This window comes from Ornithodoros turicata, chromosome 7, assembly GCF_037126465.1.
Source record: "Ornithodoros turicata isolate Travis chromosome 7, ASM3712646v1, whole genome shotgun sequence".
Lineage (NCBI taxonomy): Eukaryota > Metazoa > Arthropoda > Arachnida > Ixodida > Argasidae > Ornithodoros > Ornithodoros turicata.
Window position 1 is genome coordinate 17,458,482 of NC_088207.1, and position 13,448 is coordinate 17,471,929.

At 45.8% G+C, this 13,448-nt stretch overlaps 1 protein-coding gene across 1 annotated transcript; it reads right to left on the minus strand.

Annotated features, from left to right (window-relative positions):
- Positions 1–5,000: 5,000 nt before the first annotated feature.
- Positions 5,001–8,302, minus strand: LOC135399606 (uncharacterized). Its single transcript, XM_064631333.1, has 3 exons — positions 8,018–8,302; positions 7,273–7,584; positions 5,001–5,284 (listed from the first exon to the last, which is right to left on the minus strand). The coding sequence occupies exons 1-3, from the start codon at positions 8,171–8,173 to the stop codon at positions 5,099–5,101; spliced, it is 654 nt and encodes a 217-aa protein (XP_064487403.1). The 5' UTR covers positions 8,174–8,302; the 3' UTR covers positions 5,001–5,098.
- Between the last annotated feature and the right edge of the window lie 5,146 nt (positions 8,303–13,448).

The following is a 13,448-nucleotide window of genomic DNA, read 5'->3' on the forward strand; positions in this document are numbered from 1 at the left end:
GGGCACAGTGTCAAAAGCCCTTACAAAATAAAAAGAATACTACATCTACGTGGACCCAGAAATCAAGACAGTTTGAAATGCTGTGAACGAATTCCACTACGTTAGTTTTGCCTGAATACCCTTTTCTAAAGCCATGCTGGAATGTAAAAAAAGAAATCGACAGACTCGACTTGGTTGACAACGTGGTAGTACATGATGTGATCCATTAGTTTACAGGGAACCCTAAAAAGTGGAGCTGGTTAATAGATAGAAGGAGCATAGTTGTCACGTCTTCTGAAGACAGGAATTAGCTTGAGACCTATGTCCTCGACTTGCACACATACTAAGAACCTTTGACACAGATTAACGTATCTTCATTCCAGCTCTTTCACTTTCAGATGTTCATCTCTATTGAGTGGTCTGTCATTCTTGTAATACAGATTGGAATTGAAATGCAGGTGCATAAGGGATGCTCTGAAAGAAAAGCGTTTGGTTTTAGTCCTCTTAATGTTTCTGAAAACGAAAGCAAACTTCACGGTGACTATTCTTCTGAAATGAGCAATTCCAGGATGACAGCGAAAAAATATATCTCGCCATATCACTATATCCACCTGGCACTTCAACTGAATAATGGCAGTTGAAGATGATGATGATTCAATTTAATGACGCATAAGCAACTCGGGCTATAGTGTGCCAAAACCATGGTAAAACTGTGATTTGTTAAATATCAGACGATTATACTAAAATAATATAGAACGTGAAGAAAAACAATGTGCAAGTTTCCGGCGATGCAGAATCAAAAATAACAAAGACGGTTAAGAGCATCAGCTGTTTACTATATACATTAAAAACAAGACTTTCGTGCAGTAGGCTGCACTTCTTCAATAATATACTTTGTTGGTTGGTAAATTGAGATATAGACGAAAACATATGATAAAAATAAGCAATTGAAGAAAAGGCAATTGTTGGCTGTGTGTGACTGATGTCGAGTTTGCCACACTACGTGTTGAATAATAATGTACGCTGATACGCTGTAGCATATAAAGTACAATCATACACACGCTCAATATGTGGTGGATAGGTGAAACCAATATACACATACTTACATTTCAAACTTTCTTGAAAAAGGCAGTCCAAGTGTGTCGGATTTGCCAGACTCTATACAAAGCCAGTAAGCACAGTGTGGAATGACTGATTCATCTTTCGAAGGCAGAGGTGCAGCTACCACGACCATGACCTACTACTATACTAGAGACCTGGACATCCGCAATGTTCCCAGCACCGGGGTAGTAGTTCTGGCAATCGCCGCTTGGCTATGGGATTTGGCGCTAGCTCGCACTATTCGTTACCACGTGACTTGTCGAAACCGCGGCGATGTATGGTACGCTGTGTTGACAACGACGAAGCAGTATAAGAGAGATAATAGCGCGTGCTTAGCAACAGCCTGTGTATCCCTGCGTAGCAGACTAAAGGCAGTGGCAAGGGTGATTCCCTCTCCCCAATAATGCTATGTGGCGCTTGCGGCGGTCACTAACGTAACTAACCTGTGACCCGTCTCTCCCATAGGGGATCGCCAGCTGTCCAGGTCTCTAGTATAGAGTAGGTCGTGACCACGACGCTTCGTCATCTCAATGCTTCGGAGCGGCATAGCCTAGTAAGAAGCCATCAAAAGGATCTCATAAAGATAACTTGGGTGAAAAAGTGGAGGGTTCTGTGGGATATGTAAGAAAGCATACGCGTTACACAACAGCTACGAGAATGATCGACTGCACCTGCATGGTTTTCAGTACGTAGACTTGGAACTGAAAAATAAATGTGCTAACCTTGTTGATACTACTTTTCCGTCAGGACCACACGAGAGCACATTTGGTTCCTTTAGTTGAAGGTATCATCAGGTCCCCATGCTCCTTTGAGATGCAGCAGACAAAATTTCGCTGAGGCGAGTGACTGCCGATGTGGTTCGTCGCTTCGCAGCAGATCAAGAACAGTACACCGCAACGATAGGTGAAACGTTCAGAATATGGTGACCAACTCCAACACCAACCCAATGACCCGAACAAAGAGGATGAACCGGGAGTCACACAAGTTCGCAAGCTCGGCATACGGCATCCATTACAGCTGACCGGATACGGAAGCATGTATCGAACGCCGTGTACAGATTGAAAAGAAAATCGTAGAAACTGTTGCAGGTGATAAATGCAGGGTATATTTTTCTTTTTGAGGCTCTGTAACAAAAACATATTAACGTAGAAATGCCATTTCATGAAGGAAATTGACAGATATTGCGTGGCCACGTGACGCGTTTGAGCCAATTGTGGGTGTTGCGAGTGGCCCCCGTGTTGACGTCATCTTGATGGTGGGCCGGGGTGGATATTCTATATAAACGTATGTTTTCTCGGTTTGACGCTAGGCGTGCTGCACTCGGATGAAGTCGAATGTTTAAAATTCGAGTTTAGAGAATCCGTGGGGTTTTAATGCGTGAATTTTCGCATGGAGAGTCCTTGTTGGGTGCTTTATCGACTACAGGTACGAAAGAGCTCCCACAGTTTCTGGTCAGAGTCCCTTTAAAGGCATACTTCGGAACGATCGGTGACAAAATTGCTGCACATCGTAGTTGGTACATAGCGTCCACAGTATACGTGCCATCAACTTTGTTTCGTTCTCGTGTGAAGAATTATACCTCAAATAGGCGAGCAATCAAACTGAAACAAGAACGTCGCAAGAACGTTACGTCACCCTGCATGGAGCGGACAAGTGGTATACCACCATCTGCTTCCCCGAGAGGCAGGAAACAGCGTAGGAATGGTATGACTAATGCACGGTGACGTTTGCCGAGCAGAGAAAGGAAGGAGTGCTCCCATCGACGTTCGGTAGGAGCCAGAATTTTTCAAACTGCTAAAGTTGTTTTTATGGTTCCGCCTTCGTGTTCTAGTGGGATACTTCACAACTGTGCTCAGTTCGTGTAAATGATTGTGGGAATACCGCAAGCTTGAAATCCATATTGTCGAAGTGGAAGTTTGTCGAGGTTTTGTCGAAGTCGACGAAAAAAACGGAGCGTATTCATATCCCGCCTCTAAGCATTATCACCATTTGCGGGAAGTTCGCTTTTTACTGCTAGTTCTACCGGAAATACTCACAGCCGCCCCTTTGTAGTATCTCCGTCGTCGTTTCTAGTTGCCCGTCGTGACAGTGTTACAGTGCACACCATCCGCCACTTGTTTATTGATCAATGTCCGAGAAATCTACTACGTCTCTGATGGCGCATGGCAGCAGAAAATAAAATTTGTAACCTTTGTCTCCACAAGCATGACATTGGCATGTTTCGTGCTACATTTTTTTTTTTTTTTTTGCTCATCCAGTTGTAGAGGGCAATGGGACGGCGTTGGCAGTACAGTTTATAAAACCGGCAGATATAGGGCTCGCTTGCAGCGCCCCAGTTGAATTGAGATATTCTGACACCTGCGTAGCTGTTCCTCTGGGTGAAAGAGAGAGAGTATTTTTCTCAGCCGGCTCACCGCCGAGGTCATACGTGAATCACAACACAACGAAGCACGCTCCATCCAGGGCACCAGAAGGTACTCTTATTTTGAGCCTATATTTTCTGTTCAGCTGTATGCAGCTAAAAACGTCTATTACCAGTGAAAGAACAGGAAGGAGTGCGGGAGGACAGGGGGTTAGTACGCGTCGCCGACTTTACAGGAACTGTGCTGACATTCATTCCGATCCTTTTCCCATCCACTCTTTCCTTTCCCAACATTCGAAAAAGGATCAAGAGTCGCTCGTCATTTACCACTAGGGGTTGCCAGCTCCGTGTCATTGCCGTGCCAGAAGGTATAACAAGATTCATAACTCTAGTGGAATTTAGGCACAGATTTCTTGGCAAACAGCCTAGAAGCTTGCAACGGAACTGTGGTAGCAAACGCTATAATTCATTAATCATTCATGCTGAAATATTTCAGTTCAACGCATAATGCAACCATTTAGATACACCGCAGACATCATTCACAGCACGGCAAAATGTCTAACTACGGTGTCACCAAAGACGATGATGGTACGTGCCCTCGATCGTGTTCGCTATTTGGTTCGTTGTTTCGTTTTGTTTGTTTGTTTGATTGATGTGTTTTTGCGTGTTTGTTGATTTGATGATTCGTTAGTTCCTGTGTTGGTTGACCTGTTGGTTTCCTCGTTGACTCGTCTCTCTCTTCATTGGCACATATGCAGTTTTCGTTTCATGCATTTTGATACCAGTTTGTTTTTTGTTGGAACTATATGATACAGTTTAAAGGCAAGGAAATTGAGAAAGTCACAACGAACTGTTTCTGTGAATTTTTTATCCAGCGGCCACTCACGTGACATCGCTGTTTGCTTCAACAGAGCGCCCCTCAGAGAGAAAGAAAAAGGTGTGGATAGAGAAAGATACGACAAGAAACAGAGAAGACTGGAAACATGAGAGGGGAAACAAAACAATTAGAGTTTGAGAAACCACAGTCAACGCAAGGGGCTCAACTCCATCAGAGAGAACAGAGGCAGAAGAGAATCAGAGACCCAGACCCGCACCACACGAGGTATCGCAGACCTGGGCTTCATAGAAAAAGAAAAAGCTACGCATAGAAACAGGGACCTTAGATAGGGTTAGTAGAAGGAAGACGAAAAAAAGAGAAAAGCAGAAAGTGACTAGATAGCGAATCCACAGCCAAGGGGAAGGACCAGACCACATCAGCGGTTTTTGTATTCATGAAATATGAATTCTGGACAAGACATTACTCTCGGATATAGAAAGAGTAGAGACCCAGACCCGCGCACCACACAAGGTATCGCAGATCTAGGCCTCATAGAGAAAGAAAAAGCTAAGAATAGAAGTCGATGGTCTTCGTGTTCTGGGCAAGACAGTCGGAAGTGTTATCCTTCTTGCGACAAACAATGTGGTATTATTTGAAGGACAAGCTCTAGGGGAATCCAAAAACTTTCGAACATCGCCAGGTAGATTCCAAGGGCATCTTAGCATAACACATTTGTTCTGTGCATAGGTAACAAATTAATGATGTAATACGAGCCATTTCTGCGTCCAATATAATTTGTATACTTTTCTTCAGTGCGACATATATTGTCTCACACTTTTCTAAACTATTCTGGTATGTAGATTTGTGCTCCCAAAGGGAACCAAACTGTTTCGTGAATAAGGCACTATCCGCTTGTGATCCTCGCCGCTACAACCGGCTCGCACCATGGTATCCGTCGCTGAACGATTCATACTCTGCAGGAGGTCAGCCGTGTCGTCCCCGCTCCTCTTCATTCCTCGTGTGAGCTGTTCGAGAAAGAACAAGAGTATTTAATGGTGATACTACCTACGATATTCTTTGGTGATTCTATCCCATTGCGAGGAACGCGCGGCATTTGGTACTTTACGAGGAGCAGTCGCCCCTTCATGCGGAACTGCCTGCGTAACAGAGTTTCAGATGGCCAATGTCCTTGGTGCACTGACAGATGTTGACCATTCACCCAGAGATGACCCAAGCAGCACAATGTACTGAAAGTTGAGTGCAACAGGGGTGGACGGGTTGGTGGAAGGCCTTGAACAGACTCGTGAAGCTAAAGATCATTGATAAGACCAGTGATGGCCACTAACTACTTCTACAGTAGTTTAACTATAACTACTAACTACTTTGTGATTGAGTAGTTTAACTAGTAGTTGAACTACTTTTCAGGGGAGTAGTTAAAACTACTTTTTTAACTACTGCAATGTAGTTTAACTACATCTATAACTACTTAACGTTGTCCACCAACATCAATCCCTTGTAGTGTTCTTGGACAGCTAAATATGAATCACAAGCAATAATAAACTTTGGCTCAAGCCATTGCTACGATCGTCAAATACAAAGCTTGCGGCGGGATTCTTTCTGTGCCTACGCGATAAACTAAGTTGCAGAATTATTTCACAGCAAATGAGGCCTCACTAGACAAGCATTAAAAGTGAAGATTTAGTACACATGCACCTCCGTTCTCATAAAACAAGTAGCTCAAGGTAAAAGTCGGAAGCACAATCGTGCCGTAAAGCTTGCGGCAAAATCGGAATAAGTAGTTGGCGCCTTCAGTAACCTAACTACTGTAGTTAACTACTTAAAATAGTAGTTTAACTAGTAGTTGCCACTACATTTCTGCAAGTAGTTGATAACTACTTTTTAACTACAATCAGGTAGTTTAACTAGTAGTTTAACTACATGTAGTTAACTACTGGCCATCACTGGATAAGACACATACCGTCCACCCCTATTGCACTCGACTTTCAGTACATTGTGTTGCCTGGGGAGGTTCAACGAGATCGAGATAAGGAAATAGATCGTGTCATTCCGTCATGACCCAGTCCGTCGCGTTTTGCCCTCGTGTCGTCCGATAAAACATAATCGTTCGTTAATACATCCGAGCCTCTGAACAAACTGTGCATTGCTCTGACATAACCAAGAACATGTCCCGACAAAGGTTTTCGGAACACCGGAGTGACGTATATCTTCATCGGGGCGACGTGCGCCCTTGCAGAAAACAGGAGCAGATAGACTCGCAGACAGGTGACTGGGTACTCAGTGTACCTCTCAGTGACTGTGTGCGCTCCGGTTCATTGCTAGGGTGTCGAACTGATCAAGAAATACGTCGCTGTGGTGTTCCATAAACTTTTGTCGGGACCTGTACGTTACAGTTTCTTATGAAATGATACGACGACTATTCGCTATTTTGCATGACCTGTAGGAGGCGCATCTGCACTCCAACATGGCGGACGTGTCCAGGTTGCCGCTTGGTATCGATTTTGAGATTTCCAAACTGCATTGTTCATTCTCGATGCGTTGAAGGCAAACGAGGTTTTGCTTCCCTTCCTGACGTGACCTGCACAGATCTTGTGTGCTCCAGAATAAAAAAAAAAAAAAAGAAACAGTTCAGATATGTAGTTCTGATATGGGACACGGCGTGGGCAAGTGTCCCATTGTGGCACAGAACAAAAATCGTTTGGTTTAGATTGCTGGTCATTATCTGCACTGTTTCCTAGATCCATGACTTCAACAGCAAAATACAGGTGCAGCTCAGTGACCCACACGAAAAGCAGCAACCTTTCCGCAAATGAACGCGGGGTTGGCCATGTGAAGCTGTATTGACTAGTCTCGAGTTTCACCGTTGTGCAGCGTCGATGTGGCGTAAAAAGAGAGTAACGGAAGGTTTTGTATCTATTCGTGGACGAATCTTGTCATCAAAAATTATATCGTCGGTTCAAACTGAAGGTATTAGACTGAGGTTAGAGAGTCTTACTCGCATCAGTAGTCGGGCACTGGTGGCCTTGACTGGGCCCTTGAAAGCACTCAAGAAAGAAGCGGTCCAGATGATAACAAACACGAGCAGGGTGGTACCGGAGACCACAACCAGCACGATGGAAGCAATGAGGGGAAAAAATGGAGATCGTCGTTGGGCATTCGCCCGCCTCGCCCGCATGTAGTCAGGTGGGTTCAACGTGGCACTCCTGTTCGTCTTCTCGTCATGGCCAAAACCCATAGGGTCCAAGGTATTGTTTGTGCTGGACGACGCCAACACATGGTCGCTGGTTGCTGGGGTGCCATTTTGGACCTGCGTTTAAAATATAATTTATGGCATTCTATTACGCAAATACGGCGCTCGATCTAAGGTCTAGGCAGTGCTGTTATCGGTCTGTGCCACCAGAATGCCATTGTCGAAGCGCCGACTGATAGTCTTGAAGGAAGGCAAGAAAAATTTTGCACGCTACACACAATATTCGACGTTCATTCTATATTCATTCATCTTTGTTTATCTCGTTTTGTTTAAAAAAAAAACAGAGGTTTGGCTATGAACATACATGCACAAATATTTTCCTCGCTATATGTACCGATAAAGTGTGCACATTTAATTGATATTTATCGACATTCTCCTTGATATATAAGTATCAATCGAGACTCAAGGTTCCGATAATTTTGAATCTCAACGGCGTATTCATGTCGGTTTTTCTCTGATTCGTCACATGTTAATTTGCTAAGATGTTTACCTTTTCTGTGGTAGGCGGAGTCCCCGATGTAATGGATGGAGGGATTTGCTGGGATGAGTTTGCTGAACCGGCGACGCTTCCATGCGCAGTAGCATTCTCACCACTCTGTGTTCCAACAAGAATAAGTAGAAGCAGAAAGGGCATAAAACGTGCCATTCTCAAAGGTAGCGTATTGAATCCTTGTGCCTTGCTGCGGATATGTGCTAACGGCAGATCGAGCACCAATAGAACGTGTTCCTCTTCTTCTTTGTCTTCATAGATACCGGGCAAGGTGGTGGCAGTAGTGAAACGTACGGGTCGCCGTTGTCGGCCTCACATATATGGACAACGTCACGACAATTGCTCTAAGGGAATCAGGTCCCCCAAGGTCGCCATTTTCCCATGTATTTGTTCCTATCCCGATGCGTGCAATGCTGGAGGCCGCCCTTAGATACCCCATTGTTACCAGACGTTGGCTTGCGTAAATTGTAGCGCGCTAAAGATCCAGTTGAAGCACAATCCAAGCCAGGCCAAGCCACCGAAGGAGAAATGGACGACTGCAGCGCCTGCGGCACCTGGTACGACAGGTACGCTATGTGATGCACGCAGCCGTGCACTAGATCCTTCCGATCGCTCAACACGTTTAAAAACGGACCAAAAAGTGAAACACGACAGAGAAAGTTGTTATACGCGTTTTATTTGGACATATAAAGACTAGATTCATTCGCAGAAACAACAAAAACATTTTGCCGCTAAACTTAGCGCGCTGAAGTGATCCGGAACGGCAACAGTGGGGTATCTAGTGGCGGCCTTCTTCGTTGCGCGCTTTTCCGAGGTGAGTTTGGGGGACCTGAGGGGAATGCGCATCCTGGGGCGACTTCTAAGGGAACTGCGCCGATATACAGGGTGGGTGCTATAAAAGGTCAGTCACATTTTCGCGCGTGGCACGATACCTACTTGATGGACAGACTTCCGCTACCACAGAGTGCATAATTTGTACCAGAAAAGCCTCCGAAAAAATCGTGGTTACCAGGCGCTGCATAACAAAGTAAATACGACCACGCAAACTTTCGTCTTCATGCATTTCCTATGCGCTATACCGATGTGAACACGGCGGTCTGCAAAGTGTTGTGTATATCATCCGCCTAGGGGCGCTAGCCGACACGAATTTGTTTTCGCTTTTGACGACGCTACCGCCCCTAGGCGGAAGCTACGCTTAACTTGTGGCAGACCGCCGTGTTTACAACGGTATAGCGGATAAGAAATGCACTGAAAACGAAAGTTTGCGTAGTCGTATTTACTTTGTTATGCAGTGCCTCGGAGTTCCAAGAATGGCTGAAACACGGCAAGTACTGGCTGAAGCTAGTGAACTCCCGATTGAGGTTCTACGTGAACGTGAAACGGCTCGGCACTTCCCACGTTTGCGTGCTCACATTCTCCGTCACCAGCTCCTCAGGAAAATTAGATACCGCCCTGAAAGCGACTTCTATCGAGTAGCGCAGAGGACACGCCAGATTCTCACTGGCTTCATAGCTATAAGGACATTATACCGCCGGAAGCCCCCTGGTCTCTGCCGGTACCGTCGACTTTTGTAAGCCTTCCAAACCTTCTGGAAAAAAGGGATCAGGTCCCCCCTCAAGTCCTCCGTGCCCATTTTCATGCTCTGGTAGACGAGAAGTTTTATACGTTTACGAGAGCATATACTGATGGCGCATCCCGAAACAACAAGTCCGCCTCAGCATTCGTCATACCATCCGAAGGCGTAGTGCACGGGCGACGCCTTTCACATCCAACCTCCTCCACAGCTGCGGAACGCTATGCCATTCTTTTCTTTCTACAACACATCGCTGATTTTACACCGCGGGAATGGGCAGTCTTCACAGACTCCAAATCTGCAATTCAAGCTATTGAAAATTCCGGCATACGAGGCCCATCCGCACATCTAGCCACAGATGTGTTAATGGCTTACCACACTATCTGCACAGCAGGCCACAGGCTAGTTCTGCAGTGGGTTCCAGCCCATTGTGGTGTCGTGGGGAACGAGCAGGCTGACAGCGCCGCAGAAGCAGCACTCTCGTATCGGAAATGGACCAGTATTGTTCTGCTGAGAGGAGACTGCCTTTCCATTCTGCGACGCCTCGTCACACTCCTGGCTACCCGCTAATGGACAACCGACATTCTCCCCCCTCTATGTTGAGCAGAGTTGATCCAACGCTTGCTTTCCGCATGCCACGAAACACCTCTCGTAAAGATGCTGCATTAATCCACCGAATGCGCCTCGATGTGGCCTTTACAGCTCAGTGACGTTACCGCTTGAGACAAGCTGACTCTCCCACCTGCTGCCACTGTGGTGCTCTTGAGTACCTGGAGCATATTCTTGTTCATTGCCCCCATTGCCAACCTTCCCGAACCGCACTCTCCGAGTCTCTTCGTCAGCTGGACTCTCGCGCCTTCTCCCTATCGAAATTGCTTGGTCCCTGGCTCAAACCAGCCCAGCAACGTTCTGCGCTCGAAGCTCTTTTGACATTTCTGGACACCATCGGTCCTCGATCTTTATTGTGAAGGGGCTCGTTAGTTTATTCCCCATATCCCCACCTGCAATGGGGTAGAGTATCGCCTTTGGCGATGAACCTCCCCCCTCCAAAGTCAAAATAAAGTAGTTGTTGTTATGCAGTGCCTGGCAATTAACCACGATTTTTTTGGAGGCTTTTCTGGCACAAACTATGCGCTCTATGGTAGCGGAAGTCTGTCCATCAAGTAGGTATCTCACAACGCGCGGAAATGTGACTGACCTTTTATAGCACCCACCATGTATGTCTGAAAGCGTCGGAGGAAAACTCAGGAAAAACCCCAGATAGCATTGCCGGCACCGCGATTTGAACCCGGGTACCTCCCAGTCTCGACGTTAAGTGGACAGCATTATGCAGGCCTCCACAGCTTCCGTAGACACAGTGGTAACGCGTTCAGTGACATCGTGGACTGTACAACTGGAAAGAAATTGTACCAATTGGTTCGCCCGCTCCTCTCAACAGATGGCTCTTAAAAACATGCGATAGCACAGGTTAGGTGGACAAAAAACATTTTGCCCAGTTATGTCGTCTCCCGGCTTTGGGAGTATTTTTGCAGGTTAAGTGCCGCAAGATACCGCTCGCCCCAAGGTCGAGTATATAACACAATATCCAATCCAATCCGTTTCCTCCGTGCCCTTCCCCTAGCTCACTATACTTCCCCTCTCCCAGTTCCTGCCATGGCGCGTGCCGCGATTTCATGATTTTGCGTGCGCTGCGCGCTGAAATATAAGAAATGCGAGATGCATTTGTAGATTGACAAACATTTTTTGTTGCCAAGGGACATGTTGGATACAACAACAAAAGCACAATCAGAATTGCTTACACGAAAGGATTTACTTACTTTCTCACGTACGCGAACACATAGCAAAGAATATCACATATGTAAATTGTGAATCAAAAACTATCATGGTACGAGAGTGTGCTATGAATGGAACAATGAAATTCATCGAAAATATAAAAGTGGCAAGCAGCAGCAATTCTCTGTATCACTGGCAAGACTGGAAAGTATAAAGTGCGCCGAGCAACCAGTTTACATATTTATAAGCTAAAAGCAATACGTATGTGCAAATACTGGTTGCACTACACGTAATGCGTAACACTTCCAAATTTATTTTGTGGTATCGTGATGTCACATATGACAGTTTGAGGACCTCGTATGAAGTTTGAACCTTCGCATTATTCCCTTGCATTTGATTACCATTCTGCCTATCATAAGAGCTGTGGAAGCAGCATGTCATAATGTTGACTGTGGTAGAAAACAGAGAAGCACAACAAGGGCCTAAGCAGCACAACATGTATACAAGGAGCACACATTTTGTGTCACTGCTGTATGTGGTGTATCTAAAGTTTCTGAGTCTTTCTTGCAGCAACTGTTCACTTGCACGCTTGTGCACCTCTACAGGTTCTCAGTCTTGGAGCTGTAGATGCCACAGTGAACGAAGATAGCAGAACATCAGCACAGACTGGTCTTTTCATGTGTCACTGCAAAATGGAGTAGTGAAGATCTGACCACACAAACGTGCAGAAATCAGCCCGAGACAGTGGCGTATCTAGGGTGTGGCAGGTGTGGACAGGTGCCATGGGCGCCAGGTGAACAGGGGCGCCATGATGTGGTCGGGTGTGAATGTGCCAGGTCGGGCACTCAACCTTGCACATTCATAAATGATCTAAAACACCCCCATTAGAGAGGTCGTACCGTGAAACCTAGTGCGGACCACACGAAAACGCATCCCCAAGGACATCATGTTAACCATGTTGCCATGGGCGCAGGTAGCTCTAGATACGCCACTGGCCCGAGAACACACTTTTCACGTAGCACTTCCTTCACAGATTGCAGGAAGAGTACCTCCAGTCTTGAAGCACACTTAAGACTTTTTGATGAAGGTAACGTGACACCTGTAAATAGTTCCCCAGGTACATCATCAGCAACAAACAAGGCAAGAAACCGGTTGTGCGAAACAAAGCTGTGGTCTTCGGAAAACTGGTGCTTGTGCAGGGATGTACATGATGAAGTGAACAGTGAACAAGACGGCCAGCTATGTAGTGATGTGATGTGATGTGATAGAAAAACCGATGAACACAGAGTCATGCAGAACAATGCTCACTACTACAGCTATATAGTAGTGAGCATTGTTCTGTGTGAGTCTGTGTTCATCAGTGAAATACTGTAGAGGTAGTGCCTGAATCCACATCACTCAGCATCACGTCACATCATTCACAACCGAAGACACAGGATGATGCAGTAGCTTTTGAGGCTCTCAAAGTTGTGCGCCACCTACAAGAAAAAAATACACTTCAATACTGTGCACGGCACACGAGGGACCTAAACGGCAACCATAACAATTACTGCTTGCACTGACTCACGTTAGTGATGTCATGCACAACATTTTTGTGGTGAAGACAGCTATATGCACATTGTGGCGTGTCACAAATTATGTGGGGCAGAGGTGAACAAAAAAGCAACCCTGGACAGCCGCCACAGAAGCAGATGGCGGGTCAGTGGCACGGTTCGGGGGCATACGACTTGCTGCACAGTACACTGCTACGAAATGGGAAGGCATGTTTCATGTTTGGTCTGAGTGTAATATCTCCTCAAATCACCAGGAAACCATATTTGTAAGATGTGTTCTTGCTTGCCACAAAGTAGCAATCAGCTCCTTGTGCTACACTCAAGAACTGCAAAATACAGTAAATCGAAGCTCACCAACACAAAGAACGGCTGGTCGCACAACTGAGATCTATATTTCCACGTTTTTTTCCCCCTAATGTATCCATCTATCTGAAGCTCACCGAACTGTTCGTGGCTTGATCCAAAGTGTTGTTTCCCACAATGGCCAATTGAGTATCTGAGTGATCAGTAAAACAGGGGACTATAGCACATA

Coding starts and splice junctions, on each gene's coding strand:
- LOC135399606 (XM_064631333.1), bottom strand. CDS start 8,173: ATGGCACGTTTTATGCCCTTTCTGCTTCTACTTATTCTTGTTGGAACA. Junction 7,585..8,017: donor CTCCGCCTACCACAGAAAAG/GTAAACATCTTA, acceptor TTTTAAACGCAG/GTCCAAAATGGCACCCCAGC. Junction 5,285..7,272: donor GTGCCCGACTACTGATGCGA/GTAAGACTCTCT, acceptor TTTCTCGAACAG/CTCACACGAGGAATGAAGAG.